The sequence below is a fragment of the Lichenostomus cassidix genome, chromosome 3 (assembly GCF_008360975.1).
Source record: "Lichenostomus cassidix isolate B80296 chromosome 3, HeHo_3.0, whole genome shotgun sequence".
NCBI lineage: Eukaryota > Metazoa > Chordata > Aves > Passeriformes > Meliphagidae > Lichenostomus > Lichenostomus cassidix.
In genome coordinates this window covers 22,272,924-22,289,763 of record NC_139483.1, presented here as the reverse complement: position 1 = coordinate 22,289,763, position 16,840 = coordinate 22,272,924, and the positions used below count along the sequence as shown (strand labels likewise).

The 16,840-nt window shown below is 35.7% G+C and overlaps 1 protein-coding gene across 4 annotated transcripts in view; it reads left to right on the top strand.

Moving 5' to 3' along the window:
• The window catches only part of SYT14 (synaptotagmin 14), an 89,122-nt gene that overhangs the window by 11,947 nt on the left and 60,335 nt on the right, over positions 1-16,840 (top strand). For 3 of the 4 annotated variants that reach the window (XM_085054915.1, XM_085054914.1, XM_085054912.1), the window contains exons 2-3: positions 196-243; positions 14,302-14,466. In XM_085054915.1, coding sequence (XP_084911041.1) covers positions 196-243; positions 14,302-14,466 — 213 coding nt within the window. Of the gene's footprint in view, positions 1-195; positions 244-14,301; positions 14,467-15,369; positions 16,645-16,840 lie in introns of those variants that run through there. The other variant, XM_085054916.1, reaches the window with a different exon arrangement.

Below are 16,840 nucleotides of genomic sequence, written 5' to 3'. Positions count from 1 at the left end.
AGCAGTATTAAGCCCAAAGGTACATTTATAGTTTTCTCCAAGGGATTTAATATATAAGTTGAAATTTGTTGTCAATCTTCTGCATTTTTATTAAATGGTGGAGTTTTGAAACATTATTACACTGTTTATAAGCCTTATTAAGAAACTAAATACATTTTATTTGTTACTGTTTTCTAATGATGTGTTTCCACATAGGTGGAGAACGAACTTGTGGTGTACATGAACTGATCTGCATTAGAAAAGGTAAGCAATGATTTGTGAAAGTGAACTCCTTAGCTTGAGTAGCAGTCATGAGAAATCTGCTGCCTACTGTAATCGTCTGACCTTTTGTGGATCTTAGTGTTGCATCTTTGTGTTGCAGAATCTTTTGGTGCTAACAAGGTCAATAGGAAAAAATTGTGAAAATATAAAATAAAATTTGATTTTTCGCAAGAAGGAAAAACATGTTCCTGCAATATTCACCAAGTTACATGGAATTTATTAATGTTGTTCAGCTGTCATGGATAGCCACAAAAACTTTGACCTTTGCTTTGTCCAGAATTTTGTAGGATGATTTGGTTTTTAGTAGTAATAGAAAGTTGTGAGGATGTTTTAAAAAAACTGATGTAATGCAGTGGCATTCTCTGATTTCAGGTGAGATCCTAATGACTCAAACTTCTTTGAAAACAGCTGCATCAGTAGTGAGACCAGCAACTAAACAGAGCGTGGAGCAGAGCTGTGCTCCAGAGAGGGCTGTTACACCTTAAAGCTCACATGCAGTGACTGAAGCTGGAGCTTGACCGAAGAGCTCAGCTGATACAAAGACTAGATACAGTTCTGTTTTCTGTCCCTTTTGGCAGCCCTGTCCTCCTTCCTGCAGCATTGCTGTTGAGTCTCTGTCTTCTCATCTGAAAGCTAATAAAAAAAATAGTTTCTTCAAGGATTAGTTCCTTGAATTGAGTCTCAGTTAGGTCAGAAGCATCTCAGTGCTTTCAAAAGGAAGGAGTAAGAAAGTGTGGAAGAGGAGGAAGGCTGCAATACTTTTTTGACAACAATCTGGCGTTAGACTGGCTTAATAGTCTTGTCAAACCGCATCATACTTTGTGGGAAGAAATTTTGTCCTCTTAGTTTCCATTGCATTCACTGAGACATTTTGGTAGAATTGTTTGGGTTTATTGAAACAGTTATTTAACATTGCCTAGCCTCAGAATGAAGTCTACCAGTTAAGGTCAAAATAGTTTTGTGGTCCCAAGTAATCTTTTCCAAATACCTATTAAAAGAATTATTAAGTGTTGTATGTGGTTTGAAAGTACTGTAATTAAAAACATTTTTCTGCTTTTCTAAACTCTGAATAATTTGGATCTTGCTTTTCTCATTTTTGAGGGGAGGTGTATCTTTTTCTTTTTATTGCTCTCTCTGTTTTTCCATTGACTGATACGTTGGTACACACAGTGCTCTGTATTCCTTCAGTAATAGGTGCTATTTATCCTTCTGAATTGTGAAACCCATTGGAATTTCAGAAAGGCATCTGATGAAGTTTCAAAATCTGTTAATCATGTGCTAATCCTTATTTATTTTAGGATGCTGCACTGATTTTAAGAAAAACAATTTTTCTACGTTCTTGGAGACAGTGCTGTATGGTTTTAATGTTAATTGCTGGGAATTAAATTAAATTGAAAAGATGTGGGGGTTTTTTTGAGATGCTGTGTTATATTTGAGCATTGAATTCTAAGCTCCATTAGTTACTGACACAATAAACTTTTTTTTTTTTTTAAATAACAATAGCATGGAACCTGTGTTTTAGCATTGGTGGTTCTAAATTAGCCTAGGGGTAAGTGTGATTAAAAGAGAGACATGTCCTCTTAGTGCCCTTTATACTTGCATTATATTGGGTTCTTTTTTAGTGCATATGAGTTTCCATGTATATTCTAACCTTGTGTGTCCCTGTGTTACTGACAAATTTCTCCTTGTAGTGCACAGATTTTCTACATTCCTCTCTGTCTTCACTCCCTTGTTGACATGCCCCTTTAAAGCAGAAGGTGCTTGTCATTGTGCTGCAAATCTTCCAGTCATGTAGAGTTTTGTTTATTTTCTCTAAGACTTTGCATCATCTGATACACATTCAAGATGCTTTTATTGTCTGACCAAGGCCGAACTCGCAAGGATTATTTTATTTGCCAGTTATCCAGCCCTGCTTGCTTTCCAGGATAAGGGTGTAGACTCAAGATCTCTACTGACATCCAAAGAGTAGGAAGGCATTTCCAAGCTGAGAGTTCCTGGCTGCCAGCAGTCTCAAGCTGGTCAAATCAGACCTTCCAGCTTTGCCCTTAATGCCACTGAGTACTCATGTCAAGCTTATACAGGATGGAGTTTCCCATCTCTTGGCTGTGCTGTGAAAGCTAAGCCGTTTTTCATCTGTGAGCTCACCGGAGAAGTTGAATGGACAGATTAAGTGTTCACACTGACACATGGGTAATTCCCCGCAGTCTTGTGTGGTGCAGGGTAAGGTTGCAGTGTGCCCTTCTCCCTTTTCTCTGGTGTCTGCGTGTTTGTGGCACTAGGAGAGTACACTCTTGGCATTCCTCCACTCCATTATTTTCATCCAAAACTGTGTGAGGCTTTGAGAGCTGGTGCAGTCTTTGACAAAATGATTCTCTATTTGCTATTTGCCTGAAAGCCTCTGATGCTTTCTGCCCGGTGGTGGGCAACTGTGACTGCCCTGTCACTGGAGTTGGAGTGCCCATGTGGAAAATCTGAAAGAAACATTAGTAGTGAATAGCCTGCAGTAAGTAACTGGAGTTCTTAGAAACATCCGGTGTGCACTTGTGCTTTGCTTGTCTGTGCATCTTTCTTGTAGGCCTTCCAAGTACACAGTTGTTGAGTGGCAACTAATAGGATAAACAGCAGTGTTCCATCTTATTTTTCCTGTACTGAATAGGGAAAAGTAAGCATGCAAGCAAGGATGTGTCTTCTGTGAATAATGCATGGGAAAACTTTCCGGTTTCAAGTGATGGAATGTTGTTACAATTTATATGGGGATTATATGACTTGAAGAACACCTATTGCTGGTGGTTAATTTTTCTTTCTGATTAGCAAAGTAACACTTTCCTGAATTGTCTTTTTCTTGCTTGTTCTCTCATTTTTTGCTAGGAAAATAAGAACCTTGGAGTTTCAGATGATGAAATGTGGAAAGGGACCAGAAAGGTCTGCAAAGCTGTATGTGACTACACCATTTAGCTCAAATAATATAATGGAAACTTAGCTATAGTTGAAGACATAGCAAATAAAATCAAAACCTAAGCCTTAAAAAGCAGGTGTCTATTCAGCTGTTAACATGAAAATAACCTGAAACTTCACTTTTCCTCTTTTTCTAGGTTTTGTATTTCCCAGATTAGTCAAAACCACAGACTCAAAGGTTTGCAAGTACCAGTTATAATGTTCATTGAATAGCTGAGATTGTGTAGCTTCTAGTGTAAATATGATCCCAATATGATATTGATAGAGAACTCAGATTTGCTACCCACAAATGTAGCAATTGTCTGGCACAGGCCTCCTCCTGTGTCACGTAATGTTACAGCTTTGTAGTTGCCCAGGAGAGACTGTGGTGGGTTTTCTTCTAGACTGCACAAGGATTGCAGTACTTCTATAGAGTTTTGTTATTTGGTTTCCTTTTAGCAGATTCATACATTTTTGAGGAGAATCGGCAAAGAGCTGATCAGGAGTAAGGAGACTAATAGGCTTTTCTGGAAAGCCCTAAAAACTAGTTCTTATGTATTTTTAAAGAGGTTTCCTCTAAATGCACAAATATAGGGAGTGTGTGTCCTGAAAATGTGAGTATTTTGTGGCTGTTACATAACATCTGATAGCTACAAAATACTGAACAAGTCACTTCCCAGCTATCAAAAAGAACTTTAAAAATGTATCATCAGCTATTAGGGAAGCACTGAAATTTGTGTCTCCTATGTTTAACAAAGTTGTGTTTGTGTGGTTTTATATTTACACATTGTTGAATTCTGGAAATTGGAAAGAAGGAAAAATAAATTTTTGGTTTTATTATAAAAATATTTATATTTATATAAAGAATATTTATTTATATTCTGTTATTTAATGCAAGTTTATTTTGTGTACACACACATATTCTATATCTGACAATACAAATTGAAGACTTGGCTATGGAAAGAAGAATCCTGGTTAGGTTTTGACAGCAGGAGAAGGTGACAGTTTTTCTGAAACTACTCAGTTAGCAGTTTGCCTTTTAGCTGGATATTCTCCTAGTATACAGCTGTTCTTGAGAAAGTAAGGAAATATGTGTTAGGTTGTTCCTTTGGTTGTTTGCTATAGACATAAAAGAATTCAGGGAACTTGAGATCAGGCTTGAGAAAAATGTATCTTTTTTAGCTGTACAGTGCAGCTGCAAGTTTAACTTGGAATTAGCTGTTGTTAGATTTAGTAATAATTAAGGTTGTTTTCAGGTTCTGTTTGTACAAACAAGACAGATTTGTGATGAGTGTTTATGATATTGCGCTATAACTGAAGAAACTCCTCTTGAATATATTCTGCTATGCATTCACTGTATAGCATGGAAGTGACATTAAATGAGAAAAAACCATATATATATATATATGTATATGGCCCTATTATTTTTAGGTCTCTTTCACCCAACATTTTTCACTTGTTTATTTTTGAAGTAGTACATAGTGATACTTCTAACTCAGCAGTGTGTTTTGTATTTAATTCATGGAAATGCAGATTGAGTATCTGAGTAAGGGCTGAGTTGCACAGATGTTTAAAAGTTATTTTTAAGCCCTTTTTTTCTTTTGCAAGATGTTCTTTCTATTGTTGTGGCAATCTTGCAAACAAAGGAAATTATTCAGCAGGCTGACTTTGTGACTAATAAGGGAACAGAAGTGCTCTCTTTAGTATGCAAAAGAGAAATTGCAAAAAGACAATGTCTTCGTCTGACAATGAAAAATGTCACTTATAATAATAATTTTGATAAGATAAGAAGGTGTGAATTTTTGCTTTGTCAGAAGTATGTTTTAAGTAAAGTTACTCCTCTTTAATGTTCTGGTCAACTATCCTTATTCATTTGCCTGTGTCTGAATGTTAAGCTGCCAACGGCATTTGATCCAAATGGAAAGAAGTAACATTTATTCACTAGTTTCATTTTACAAGTAGAAAGATTATAATGTTGAAAGTCAACTGCATCTGATACTCAAGTTATCTTACACTATTTATGTCTACACTAAGTAACTGCCTCTGAAAAAGAAATAAAATAATTTTCCCCTTTCTCCCTGCTGTCACCCAGTTGGTAGAGTTCTTCATCAAGAGAAAGATGATGCCACAGATGGTAGCAAATTTCTTTAAACTGGGTAACCTCACATTAATGTAAAATGTTGTTTCTATGTAATTTTCTAATGTAATATGTATATTACATTTTCTAATGTAATATGTTGTTTCTGTACTCATTTAGGGGTTCAGAGTTGGACAGTACAAAGTAAAGTGCTCTTTCTCTTTTTTACAAAGTGGAATAAAAACTGTTCATTAAGAACGTATAAACAATGAAAGCTACAGTTATAATATATGAAGAAAACAGTAATTAATACTTAAAAAAAAAAAGTTGTATCCCATGAATACTAAACTTCTTAGACTTGGGAGATATTTAGAACTATTGCTACATGTTTAAAAAAAGGAAAATAATAATGTTGGAATTAACACCACCAGAATATATACTGAATTTTTGCACTCTGTTGGAAAAGTGATCTGTACTTACATGTTTTGGATTAGAGAAAATCTAATGAAAAGTCAATACTTTTCTTTGAGCTTACTGATGCCCATACAGGAAGTGGAATATTATTTCTCTGTGTTTTGCTGTATTTGGAGTCTTCTGGAAAGCAGCATCTACTGGGGTCACAACTGTGGCAGTAGCTTTTCTTCTGTGGCAGGTTTTGTATGTATGAACTTTGCTATATTCAAGCCCTGGCATTTCTTCCCTCAGGTTCTCATGTTCATCTAATAATTTTAACGATGCCGTACTTTGCTGTATATCCTGGTTAATTACTGTGGGATTACATGGATTGTCTCATGCTTGGTTGTTCATTGTAGTGCCTGATAGGGAAAAATGAGGTTTTAAAATATTTTTATTACGTAGACTATTTTTCTTTCCCCTTAGTGGAGAGCTACTTTGTAATGGGTATGAACTTTTAAACCACAAGTCTCTAAACCCCTGGGTCTTTAATACTTTTGCTTTGGGAGGATTATTTGAGAATACCATTAAAAAAATTATAATCACTGCTGTTCTCTTACCCACTGCATGGATAATAGTCATGTAATATGCTATGTAATTGCAACAGATTATTGGGATTTGGAGGTAATCAAGATGATTCCATGATCAGTGTCTATTCCAAGTGGCAAATGTGATGCTTCCTTCATTGTTTCTTTTCAGAGATTTCTGTTGTGAGATACTACTTAATCAGAGATGAATTCTGTGTAAGAGAGGATAGGCATTGAGGGACTGGTAAATCAGCAGCGATGGCAGGCTGACAACTTTTTCAGCACTTAAGGATTTAGGAATTAAAAGATTTCTGTCAAAAGTTTAAATCTCCATCTCAGACTATGGCTTCAGTTATTCCTAAATTCTTTCTTAGATCACTGGTATTTTGCAGCCAAGGGTTCTCTTTTTCTTGTAATTAAATTTATCTCCAAAAGACAGTTTCAGCATGATATTTTAAATGAAAGGGAAAAGAGTCCTGGAAAAGACAATCTGTAGAGGCAGAAGTATTTGTATGCAGTTATGTGTGTGATTAGTTAATTTAATGAACCAAGCTGGTTTTATCATAAACTGTGAGTTAAATAGTGGCTGAGGTCATTTGGTCTGTTCAGGCTGGAGGAGACTGAGGGGAGACCTCATTGCAGCCTAGAATTTCCTTGTGAGGGGAAGAGGAGGAGCACTGATCTCTTTTCTCCAGTGACCAGTGACAGGGCCCAAGGGAATGGCCTGAAGCTGTGTCAGGGGAGGTTTAGGTTGGATATCAGGAAAAAGATTTGTCACCCAAAGGGTGCTGGGCACTGAACAGGCTTCCCAGGTAGTGGTCACAGCACCAGCCTGGCAGAGCTTAAAAAGCTTTTGTACAATGCTCTCAGGCACATTGTGTGACTTCTGGGGATGTCCTGTGCAAGGCCAGAGTTGAACTTGATGATCCTTGTGGGTCCCTTCCAACTCAGGATATTCTATGGTTCTAGAGTGGTATTTTATGAAGTAATTGAACTCTATTTGATGTAAATATTCAGTCAAGTAATTTATTGATCATAATAAAGTCAAATAAACTGAATTTTAAAAATTAAAATACATTCTAGAATTCCTTCCTGTGTGTAAGAATTCCTGGAATCTAGATGTTAAAATGTATTTTTCTTATTAGTCCTTGTAATCAGATATTAAAAAAGCAAAGGGTAAAAGAAGTTCTAATTTGTCTCTGTAATAGTGCATATTATCCCTCAGCCAGGGTGAAGTGACATAAACTGAATATTAAAAAAATTGCTATTATATCTGATAAATTTCCACTGGAATAAAAGTGACAGTGGAGTTAGACCAGTGTAGCTTTCATGATACACTAATTCCAGTAAACCTTTCATGTAAAGAAGCGCATTTATTTTTTGCTTAATATGACATTTTTTAGAAATTAACCCACAAGTGGCATCATGTATCACTTCAAGTAATGTAAGTTTTGTGTTTTCCTCAGTATTTCTTTGGAAGGTCTATTTACAGGGCATTGTTATTCCAAACAGAAGGTTAAATAAGCACTTTCATACTAATTTTATTATGTCAGTCTTAAAAAACTTCTGAAAGGTCCATGTTGCTAAATTGTAAATAATGTTCTTATTTAGGAAATGCAAGGCTCTTTTCAGTTGTGCGTTGAAATTGAATTGAGTTGTCATTTCAAGTTCCCACTCATTTGAAACTGCATGTCACTCAAGGTTGTATCCTGGATGTAGATACTCAAAGTGTTGAAGTACAGGTAGCCCATGTTGCAGGGGCTTGTAATTTGTACTGGAGAATGTGCAAACTTGCTGTACAGCGAAGTGCAAGATGCAGGAGCAACAAACTCAGAGGAAGAAACTGGCAAAATGAAATGAGACTGGCAAAATAATATGCTGAGAGACGTAGCCATTAGTAGTGGGCCAAGGTAAGAAGTCTGTGCTTCAGAAGAAAGGCAAAATGCAAGTTTGAATCAGAGAGGGTGGCATTTTTATAAAGAAAAGCTTCAGTTTTAATGTTATCTAGGGGTAACAAAAAATTAAAAGCATTGATATATGAGGTATAGTTATGTATTTTGAGCTGAAAGACTTCCTGATGTTTGTTTTGACTAAACATAGAGGAAATAGGTAAATTTGTAGAAGGGAATTAGTAGTTCCAATGTTTTATACAAGAGATAGAAGAAAGAATAAAACTGGAATAATAGGATATATGTTTGGAATTTTGTCTTTTGACATGTTCAATAAAATGTTTAGAATTCATTGTCACTGATTTTTAGCAGCAACATCAGCTAGTCAATTTTTGTGGTAAAGTTGCTTCTGTTTTTTATATGGGAAAGCATTCTAATAGTGATGCTGCCATAAATAGTTTGTGTTTGTGAAACAGTGCAGATAGTCAAGAATTTGATGTTTTTAGTCTTCTAATTCAATAGTGGATAAACTATTACCCCCTGTAGGTGTAGCATTTTGTCTAGGTGAAAAAGGTGCTATTCACTTGTTGGTTCTTCAGCTATTCCGGCAAACAGAAATATACTAATTCTGTACAAATTCACAAATTGCTGTGAAGCATTGTGTATCAAGTTTCCATTGTCAAAGAAGAACTGTTTATAAAGAGCACAAAATCTTAGGTAGCATTCTTAGGTAGCATTCAAGTTCAGTCACTCACTTTTAGAGAAGAGACCATCCAAAGTAACTAATTAAAAAAAAATTACTTGTAAACTGGCATATATGAAAGTACAGTCCTTACTCGCATTGAGTAATCTGACCAAAATATTTCATATATGAGCAGACTGAGGTATACAGGGTTTGTTTGGTTTTTTCTGTTACGACATGCATTGTCTGTGAGAAAGAAATACATCCTGTTTGGAGATAAATAATTCAAGCATGGAGAAAAGGCAATCAAGGCACAAATCTTGTTCTTTCATTCAGTAACCTGCTTAGCTTTCTAAAAAAATGTTAATTTGTTGTGCAAGTGGCAAAGTTGGAAAGAAGTGACAAGCAGCAGTGAATAGCGTTTGGATGAAAATGTTGTGAGCTGGACAGTGCAGATTATTTCCATGGAATGTCAAGATGTAGTGATGTAAAAAATGAATAACAGTAAACCATTCTTCTTCAGGACTAAATACAAAATACCATTACTGTATAGTTATAAGAATTTAAAGGGCTAAAATATCTTAGATCAGGTTGAAAAAAACCAAGTTATTAATAAAAACAAGCTTATGTATTTAATATCAATTTTTTTTTTTGCTAGGACATTAAAGGTAATTGGCATTTTTCAGATCATACCCCCTAGTTACTTAATTTGTGTGTAGAAGAGATGGTATTGCATTTGTGAATGAATAATTGAAACATTACTAAGATAACTGTGTGGCTTTGTACATTACTGGATAAGTGAACAGTATGATGTGGAGTGTGGAAGCTCCAAAAATAATTGACTGGATATTAAATACAGTTTGGTGCTAGATACATATTAAAATATTAAATTATTTTAAATTTAATATAAAAATGTTACACCTTTTTAAATGTCTGAGGATTTTAGTTGTTTTGATGATACTTATTTGAAGATGCCATTATTTTTTTTAAGAATTTGAAACATCTTTTGGAAATGGAAAAGTATTTCATAACAGGGAACTTATTATTTGAGAAAGAGATGCTAATTTGATATTTAAGATGAAGAGATGGTAAGTTTCTGTGTTCTAATACTTCTGACTGTAGTGATGATAACAATAAAATGGAATTAAAGTGATGTTAATGTAATACTTCTGTAATGAGTATAACCTTCTATGCAACTTCCACAGCCAGCAGTTCAATTAGTCTTGGTAACTTTGTAGTAAGATGTTTGTTCTTCTAGTATGCCTAAAACTGTGTTATATTATTACAAATTTCAAACATAAATTCAGAATTTCACTTTTGTTTTTCTTAAGAACTGAGGATAGTTATGAAGTTTATACAAGTAGGACATTTGAATTTAAAATATGACTTTGAGGAAATACTGCTTTTCTACTGTTTTCTGATAGTAGAAGAAACCACTGGGAACCTCTGAGAGTTTTTAAAATGCTTTTCATGGTACAGTTAATGCCCAGACAAATCAGAATTTATGATAATATGTTTTGAATCAAAATAATTCTGATGGTGAATGTGGCATAGATGTGGCATAGATTTTTTTATGCAAAAAAGAACTTTTTAATTTTTTCTGCCCACAAAGTATACCTGCTTGGCACTTCAGCTGTGAGAAACTAACTTAAGGATTAATGTGATGTATAAAATCTATATTCATAGATGGGAATTGGTACACATTTCATGTGGAAAATTGAAGTACATTTCTTATCCCTGGCTTTATGTTGGTAATACATTGCAGGATTTCAGCTTGATAATTTACCTAATCTGTGAACAAGTGTTCTAAGACTCTTTACATGAGTGCAAATTGATACAGAAATATAATTTTCAAGTCCTATGTTCACACTGAATTACATAAATAATTAATTAGACTCTCTGCAGCTAAAGTTTCATTCTTTCTGTAAGGTACTAGCCAATGTTTCTTTTTTCACTCCAGAAAAATGTCATCAGATACTGTGTTTCCATAGAGAACTATAAAGCTTGCAGACAGTGCCTTTTTTAACTACTTAGTATCCAGGAAGTACTGGAGAAAAAACCCCCAGAGTATTCAGTTTTCAAGTTCCTTTTAGGTTGTGGTTAACTTCCTTTAAGCTCATATTTTGATGGATCAAAGTAGTTTAATTGCTGAACAATACAAGCATAAGTAAAAATTGAAAAATTGCAATTTAAACCTGCAGTTTGAAAAATCAAATGTGACATATGTGGGAGTGCTCTTCTCTGAAGGTATTGTGCAGTTCATCTATCCTATTAAAAGGAGAGTGTCACTATCCTCCATTGCAAGTTATTCCATGACTGGAAGTCAGTTAAATCTCCTGCTCAAAGCAGTGTGGGCATTGAATTCAGGCAAAGTTGCTTAGGACAGCCTGCTCCAATAATAAAGCAATCATTCTCATAGTTCCTTGAATGGTCCTGTGGTCTTTATCTGTCTTCTGATCTGTCTTCTTTTTTTTGTCTTCTCGTCACTTTCCAGCTTGTTCTGTGTACGTCATATCGATGTCGCAGCTTTTTCATAACTCACATTGATTTCCTCACTGAACACCAGTAACCTGTGCCACCTTCTACTGCACTGTTACTTCTGCTGTCCCCTGTGTTCTGGTGAATCACAGTTCCCCTTTTCTGCCTTTTCTGCGACTGCCTCTGTGTTTGATAGGCATTAGGACTGGAAGTCTTTGGAGAATGAAGATTTTCTGCTCTGGGCCCAGTCTGTAGTCTCATTTGGGTCAAGATCAATAATTCAGAGAAAACTGGGTGTTGTTCCAATAGCCCCAGACATTCTCAGTTATCCATATGCAGTCTTGGAAGGGTTGGGAGCATGCCTACTGCCAGCAAAACTTTAGGAGATTTCATCTGTTAAACTTTGAGGTCAAAGATTAATATCTACAAATGAGGCTTTTGTCAAATCTAGAGTATTGCCATGCGCGGGGAGATTCCATGAAAATGGTAAATAGACACCTGACAAACAGTAAGTAGAGCATCTGAAACATGCTAAAGTTAATGATAATTAAAATATTAAAAAAAAAATTAACTGCCTTTCTTCCTTGTTCCAGAATAGAAATCCACTTTTCTTCACCTTGTTGCCTCTCTTGATGCAACAGGAGATCTCATTTGAAGTTATTGGCAAGTTCCTTTTCATGGGAAAATTTTCAGCATTGTAGGCAAAACTTTACATGATTTATTCTGCTCAGAGGTAAAAAGTGAAGCAAAAATAATTTTCAGTTTCAGACAGGTCTGGATGTCCAGCTCAAGAGAGAAGTCCAAATCCGTCCAATTCATTTTACATGGTAGAAGGCAAATTCTGTTGGATCTTTCTTTCTTTGTCAGATTTAAAAGACACCTGTATAATAATTTAAGAACAGCACCACAGACACAAATGTTCCCTGTCATCCTGCAAAACGAACTGAGGAGGTTGTGGAACTGCGTGTGTTTCTCAGTCAGTACTTTTACATAGATATATGAGCCCAGATTTACAAAGGGCATATGTCGAATCAGTGAATGATTTCATTTGGAAGGCTCCTGGGAAAGTAATTTGCAGTTCAGTCCTCTGCTCAAAGCAGGAATAACATTGAAGTTGGATTCTATAAGTGATCTAGGCAATCTGTTCCAGTGATAAACCCCTCTCATTCTGGATTTTTCCCGCCTCATCTTCAATTGTAATTTTTTTGGTAGTTATTTCGGACTCTTGCCTCTTGTCCTTTTGTACTACATCTCTGAGAAGGCAGAGTCTGTTGCCAACTTTTCTTTAATCCTGCTCCTTTTTACATTGTGAAATATGTAACTGTGCAGCATTATAGCCCTAAAGTGTAGTGCCAAGTTCTTGGCAAACAGAATTTGTAAATCTAATAAAGCTTCATAAATCATTATTAAATAGAAAAAAAAAATCAACCCCCAAGAATGGGATTTATGGTGTTGAGTATATAGTCTTGCAAATTTGGCAGAAAGAAAGGAATATGTGAAATCCTAGCCTTCATCCAGATGATTGCAGTTGTCTGCAGCTCTGAAAGATGCATGTCTGTGTTTTATGACCACAAAATCCACTCTTAGCTGTTACTCTTCCTGTTTAGAATGCAGGTTTGGGACATAACTAAACCTATAATGTTCCTTCATTATCAGCACACTACTAATAAACTAGTTAACAGATTAATCAATCTGCTATATATAACTAGGAATCACTTACAGCTCTGTATTGCTTTACACTGTTAATTTTTACCCAAATATTATTGAATTGCCGTTTTATAACCCTTCACTTTGCCCTCCCACCTTACTTAGAAACAAATTTGCAATCTGGTCACCCTTTTAACTTTGGACTTCAGTTTTTTTGGATGTAGACCCAGTGGAGAGTCCACTGGGTTTCCTAAGGGGCTTCCCTCTGACATCCTGGCAGCCTTCATGAGTGAGGCAGCCCAGCTTCATTACAGACTGTGGGCATGTACACTACTTTCAACAGGTCTACCCTCTCTTGAACTGCATTTATAAGTTGTTAATTATTTCTCACATTTCTAGACTCTTGTTCTTGCTGCTATTCTCCAAATAAATACCCACTCTCCTTCCAAATAAACAAGCTGCCCTTTAAATACTCTTTCCCCCTTGCTTAATTTTGCTACATCCATTTGCAGATGCCATATTTCTAAAACTTATTCATTGGTAATCTTGTTCTTAAATGGTATAATTGATGTTGTTAGGTCCTGATGGACAGCAAAGATTCTACACTTGTCAAAAATCCCCAATACTGCCTTGCAGTTATCTGCTTAATAGCAATTACAATTTCTTTATTTTACATTCTCCCTAAGACATGTCAATCTACTTTGTCCTTTTTACCCTCTGCCTGGTTTTGGTTAAGTGTGCTTTATCTCACTTAGCTCTTTCTTGGTCATATGCAAGTGAACATGCATGGTTTTTCTCATTCTGTTTTTTTGCTCATTAAGTATCCTGCTTGTCAGGGAGCATTCTGGGCCAGCTGGTCCTTGAGGGAAAAGGAGCCAGGTTCTGAACATAACAAAGTGAACAGGGCAGGGGCTCAGTCCCTCCCCAGCAGCACTACCTCAGAGCTGGCTCTGAGTCCAGGTAGCCAAACCTCCACTTCTGTCCAGGAATATGGAGTGCTCTGAGTTCCTTTTCAATGCTCTGTCTCTCAGGTGTTCCATCAGAAATCATTGGTTTTGGCAGCTTCTGATAATCTCCCCATTTTTCTGCAGAGACTGTCCAGTCCTCCATCAGAACCTCTTGCTTGCAGTGTCAGTCCCTCTAAGATTAGGATCAGATGCTTTTCTGTTCTTTGAAAAGATGTTAATGTAATGAAAAAATGTTAATTCAAATTTAAATGGTGGAATTTTAATTATATCTTGCATATATATTTACATCTTTCGAGGTATTTATTAATGATTAATTCTGATAATACTGCAACTTTATAAACTTTCATGAGTTTTTTAAAAATATGTTTCTTTCTGTTTCTTTTAGTATCTCCTGAAGCAATTGGATTCCTGTCTGCAGTCGGGGTGTTCATTATTCTCATGTTGCTACTTTTCCTATATATTAATAAGAAGATGTGTTTTGAAAATGTTAGTGGTTTCCCAGATCTCGATTCAGGATACACTACAAGAAAGAATTCACAAGATAAACTTTGTAAGTATCTGACATACAGTGTACTAAAGTTAATTATAAGAATGCACATTTTTACAGGGATGTAGCAACACAACAGCGTTGGCTTTTCCTGTGTCAGTGCAGTACTTGGAAAGAAACAAATGTGTGTATCCACAAGCCACAGAAATTCAACAGCTATATAACCAAAGAGTTTGGGTTTACTTATGGGGAGATACTTCTCTTGTACTATGGGAATACTCTTGAATTTATTTTAAACATTCTGTAATTTTGTATAATTTAGTCTTCTCCAGTAAATTTGTGAATGAAATTATTGGACTTTCACTCAGCCTATTAGAATACTTTGCAGTACTTTTGGAGAAGGTCTTGGTTTTACTCACCTGGAAAATAATTTTAAAGAATAATTTTCGTGACATCTTATGTCTGAGTGGCACGTTATTGAATATTTTTTGATACAACAAGGTCTTTAAGGATCATGTGTAATGAAAGTAATTAGACCTTGAAAAAGATGTGGAGGGTTGGTAAAACAGCCTCTTTATACTTTTGTGCTGTGAAAATTGAACAGGCTTTCTTAGCTGACTTGAGAGAAAGAGGCAGGGACCAGAGAACAGAATGTGAAATCGAAGAGGCTTTCTTCCCCTTTACGTCTTTAAAAGATGGAGCTAAATTTTTTTTTCAGTTTTCCAGGGAGCAAAAAAATCTTTCCCCACAGAAATTGTCTGTCATACTAACTTTCTTTTTTGCTGCAAAACAAGTCTTGATATTCCAAAATATCTTACCTTATGTAAAAGACAACAAATATTTTGGGGTGAAGAAGTCTCCATGATGTGTGTTTTATTATGTTAGAAGTTTGTTTTAGTGTGACATTAATGAAAGGATATAATTTAAATGTCTCACAACTTCTTTTTCACAGGTTAGAATAAAAAAAAAAATTCCACCTCACACACTTGTCTTGTTTTTGAAAGTAATGAATTTTATTATGGCTAGTTGATACTACAGCTGTTGAAAGACTATGGTTTTGCTGGTTGATTGTGGCTTCATTTCAAGATATTTGTTTATCTGTTTCCTTACTATTTTCAATGCCTATTGAATAAAAAGAAGAAAACTGCAAGGTTCCCTGGTAAATATATTGATTTTTGAGATAGAAAAGGCAAATAGCTCTGAAATTGAACTTGGAGAAACAGAGATGATGAGTTTGTGAAAGAGAGGACCTTTCATTATTAAAAGCTGTTGCTGAACAGGCTGGACAAATGGCGTTTTTTAGAAACCTTCACCAAAATCTGAGCCTTCCCTCTGTGTCTTCACTGGTGGACACGCTCAGCAGTGCTGTGGATGATCTGGCCAGTGTTGTTGGTGAGGTTGGCTACTCTGTAGCTGACTCAGTGACAGAGCAAGTAACGAGCATGATCAATGGCCTGCGTGCAGAAGACGAGAGCTGCAAAACACAGAGTGATAAACCTGTGGAAGGCAGAGAGGAGCACACACCGTCATTAACTCATTCTCAGGAAATTAATATGAAAACAAAGAGGAGTTCTGCAGAACACAAAGAGACTCATAATTCTAATTCATTAGATTTTGTAAAAAAAGGTACAAGTCAAGTTGGAGTATCTGACCATGTCTTGAACAAAAACCAGTGCCACTTAAGAAGCACAGATAATAATAATCCTGTCAGTGATGCAGAAGTACTTCAGGATTTGAAGAATGTAGGAGGACCTTTTAAAAGGGAAGCAGTAGGGAGAAATGAGTGTTTTGAAAATGATAAGTTCTTGAAGGATAGTAACCTGAGAAGTAATAAACTAACAATGGAGCAGTCTGTTGAGGAGCAAGATAATTGTTTATATGCAGAATCAGATAAGTCTAAGAATCACACGCATAAAAAAATCAAACCACAGTCACCTGGAGTTGTTTTTAAGGATTCTGATAAAGTGCACAGTATGAATGTTACCCAAGATTTAGAAACAAAACCTGTTGAAGTGCAGAAGGAGAAATTATCAGACTCCAGCTTGAAGAAGATGCACAATGACCGTCCCAATTGCCTTAAGGAAATTAAAGAAAAGAAGTCTGAAGCCTTCTTTGACAGAAAAGAAAAATCTGTCTCAAAGGATGAAGGCAATGTGTCAGCTACAATTGCGAATGAGGGTAAAAGGAAAAACTCAAAGAAATTAGAAAGAGAGCTATGTAATAAGAAGACAGCAGGAAAAGGTGAGGAATCTGTCAGCAAACTACATCCTTCGACCTTTCCTGAAACCTACGATATTTCCTACTTTTTCACCTAATTTACACAGTCAATAATAGTGTTTTCTGTGAGTGAAAGTAGGTTTGTTTGTTTCAGTGCTTCATTTTCTGATTATGATGATATTTCTTGGAAGTTAATTACTTTCCAAAGTATTACTTAAAG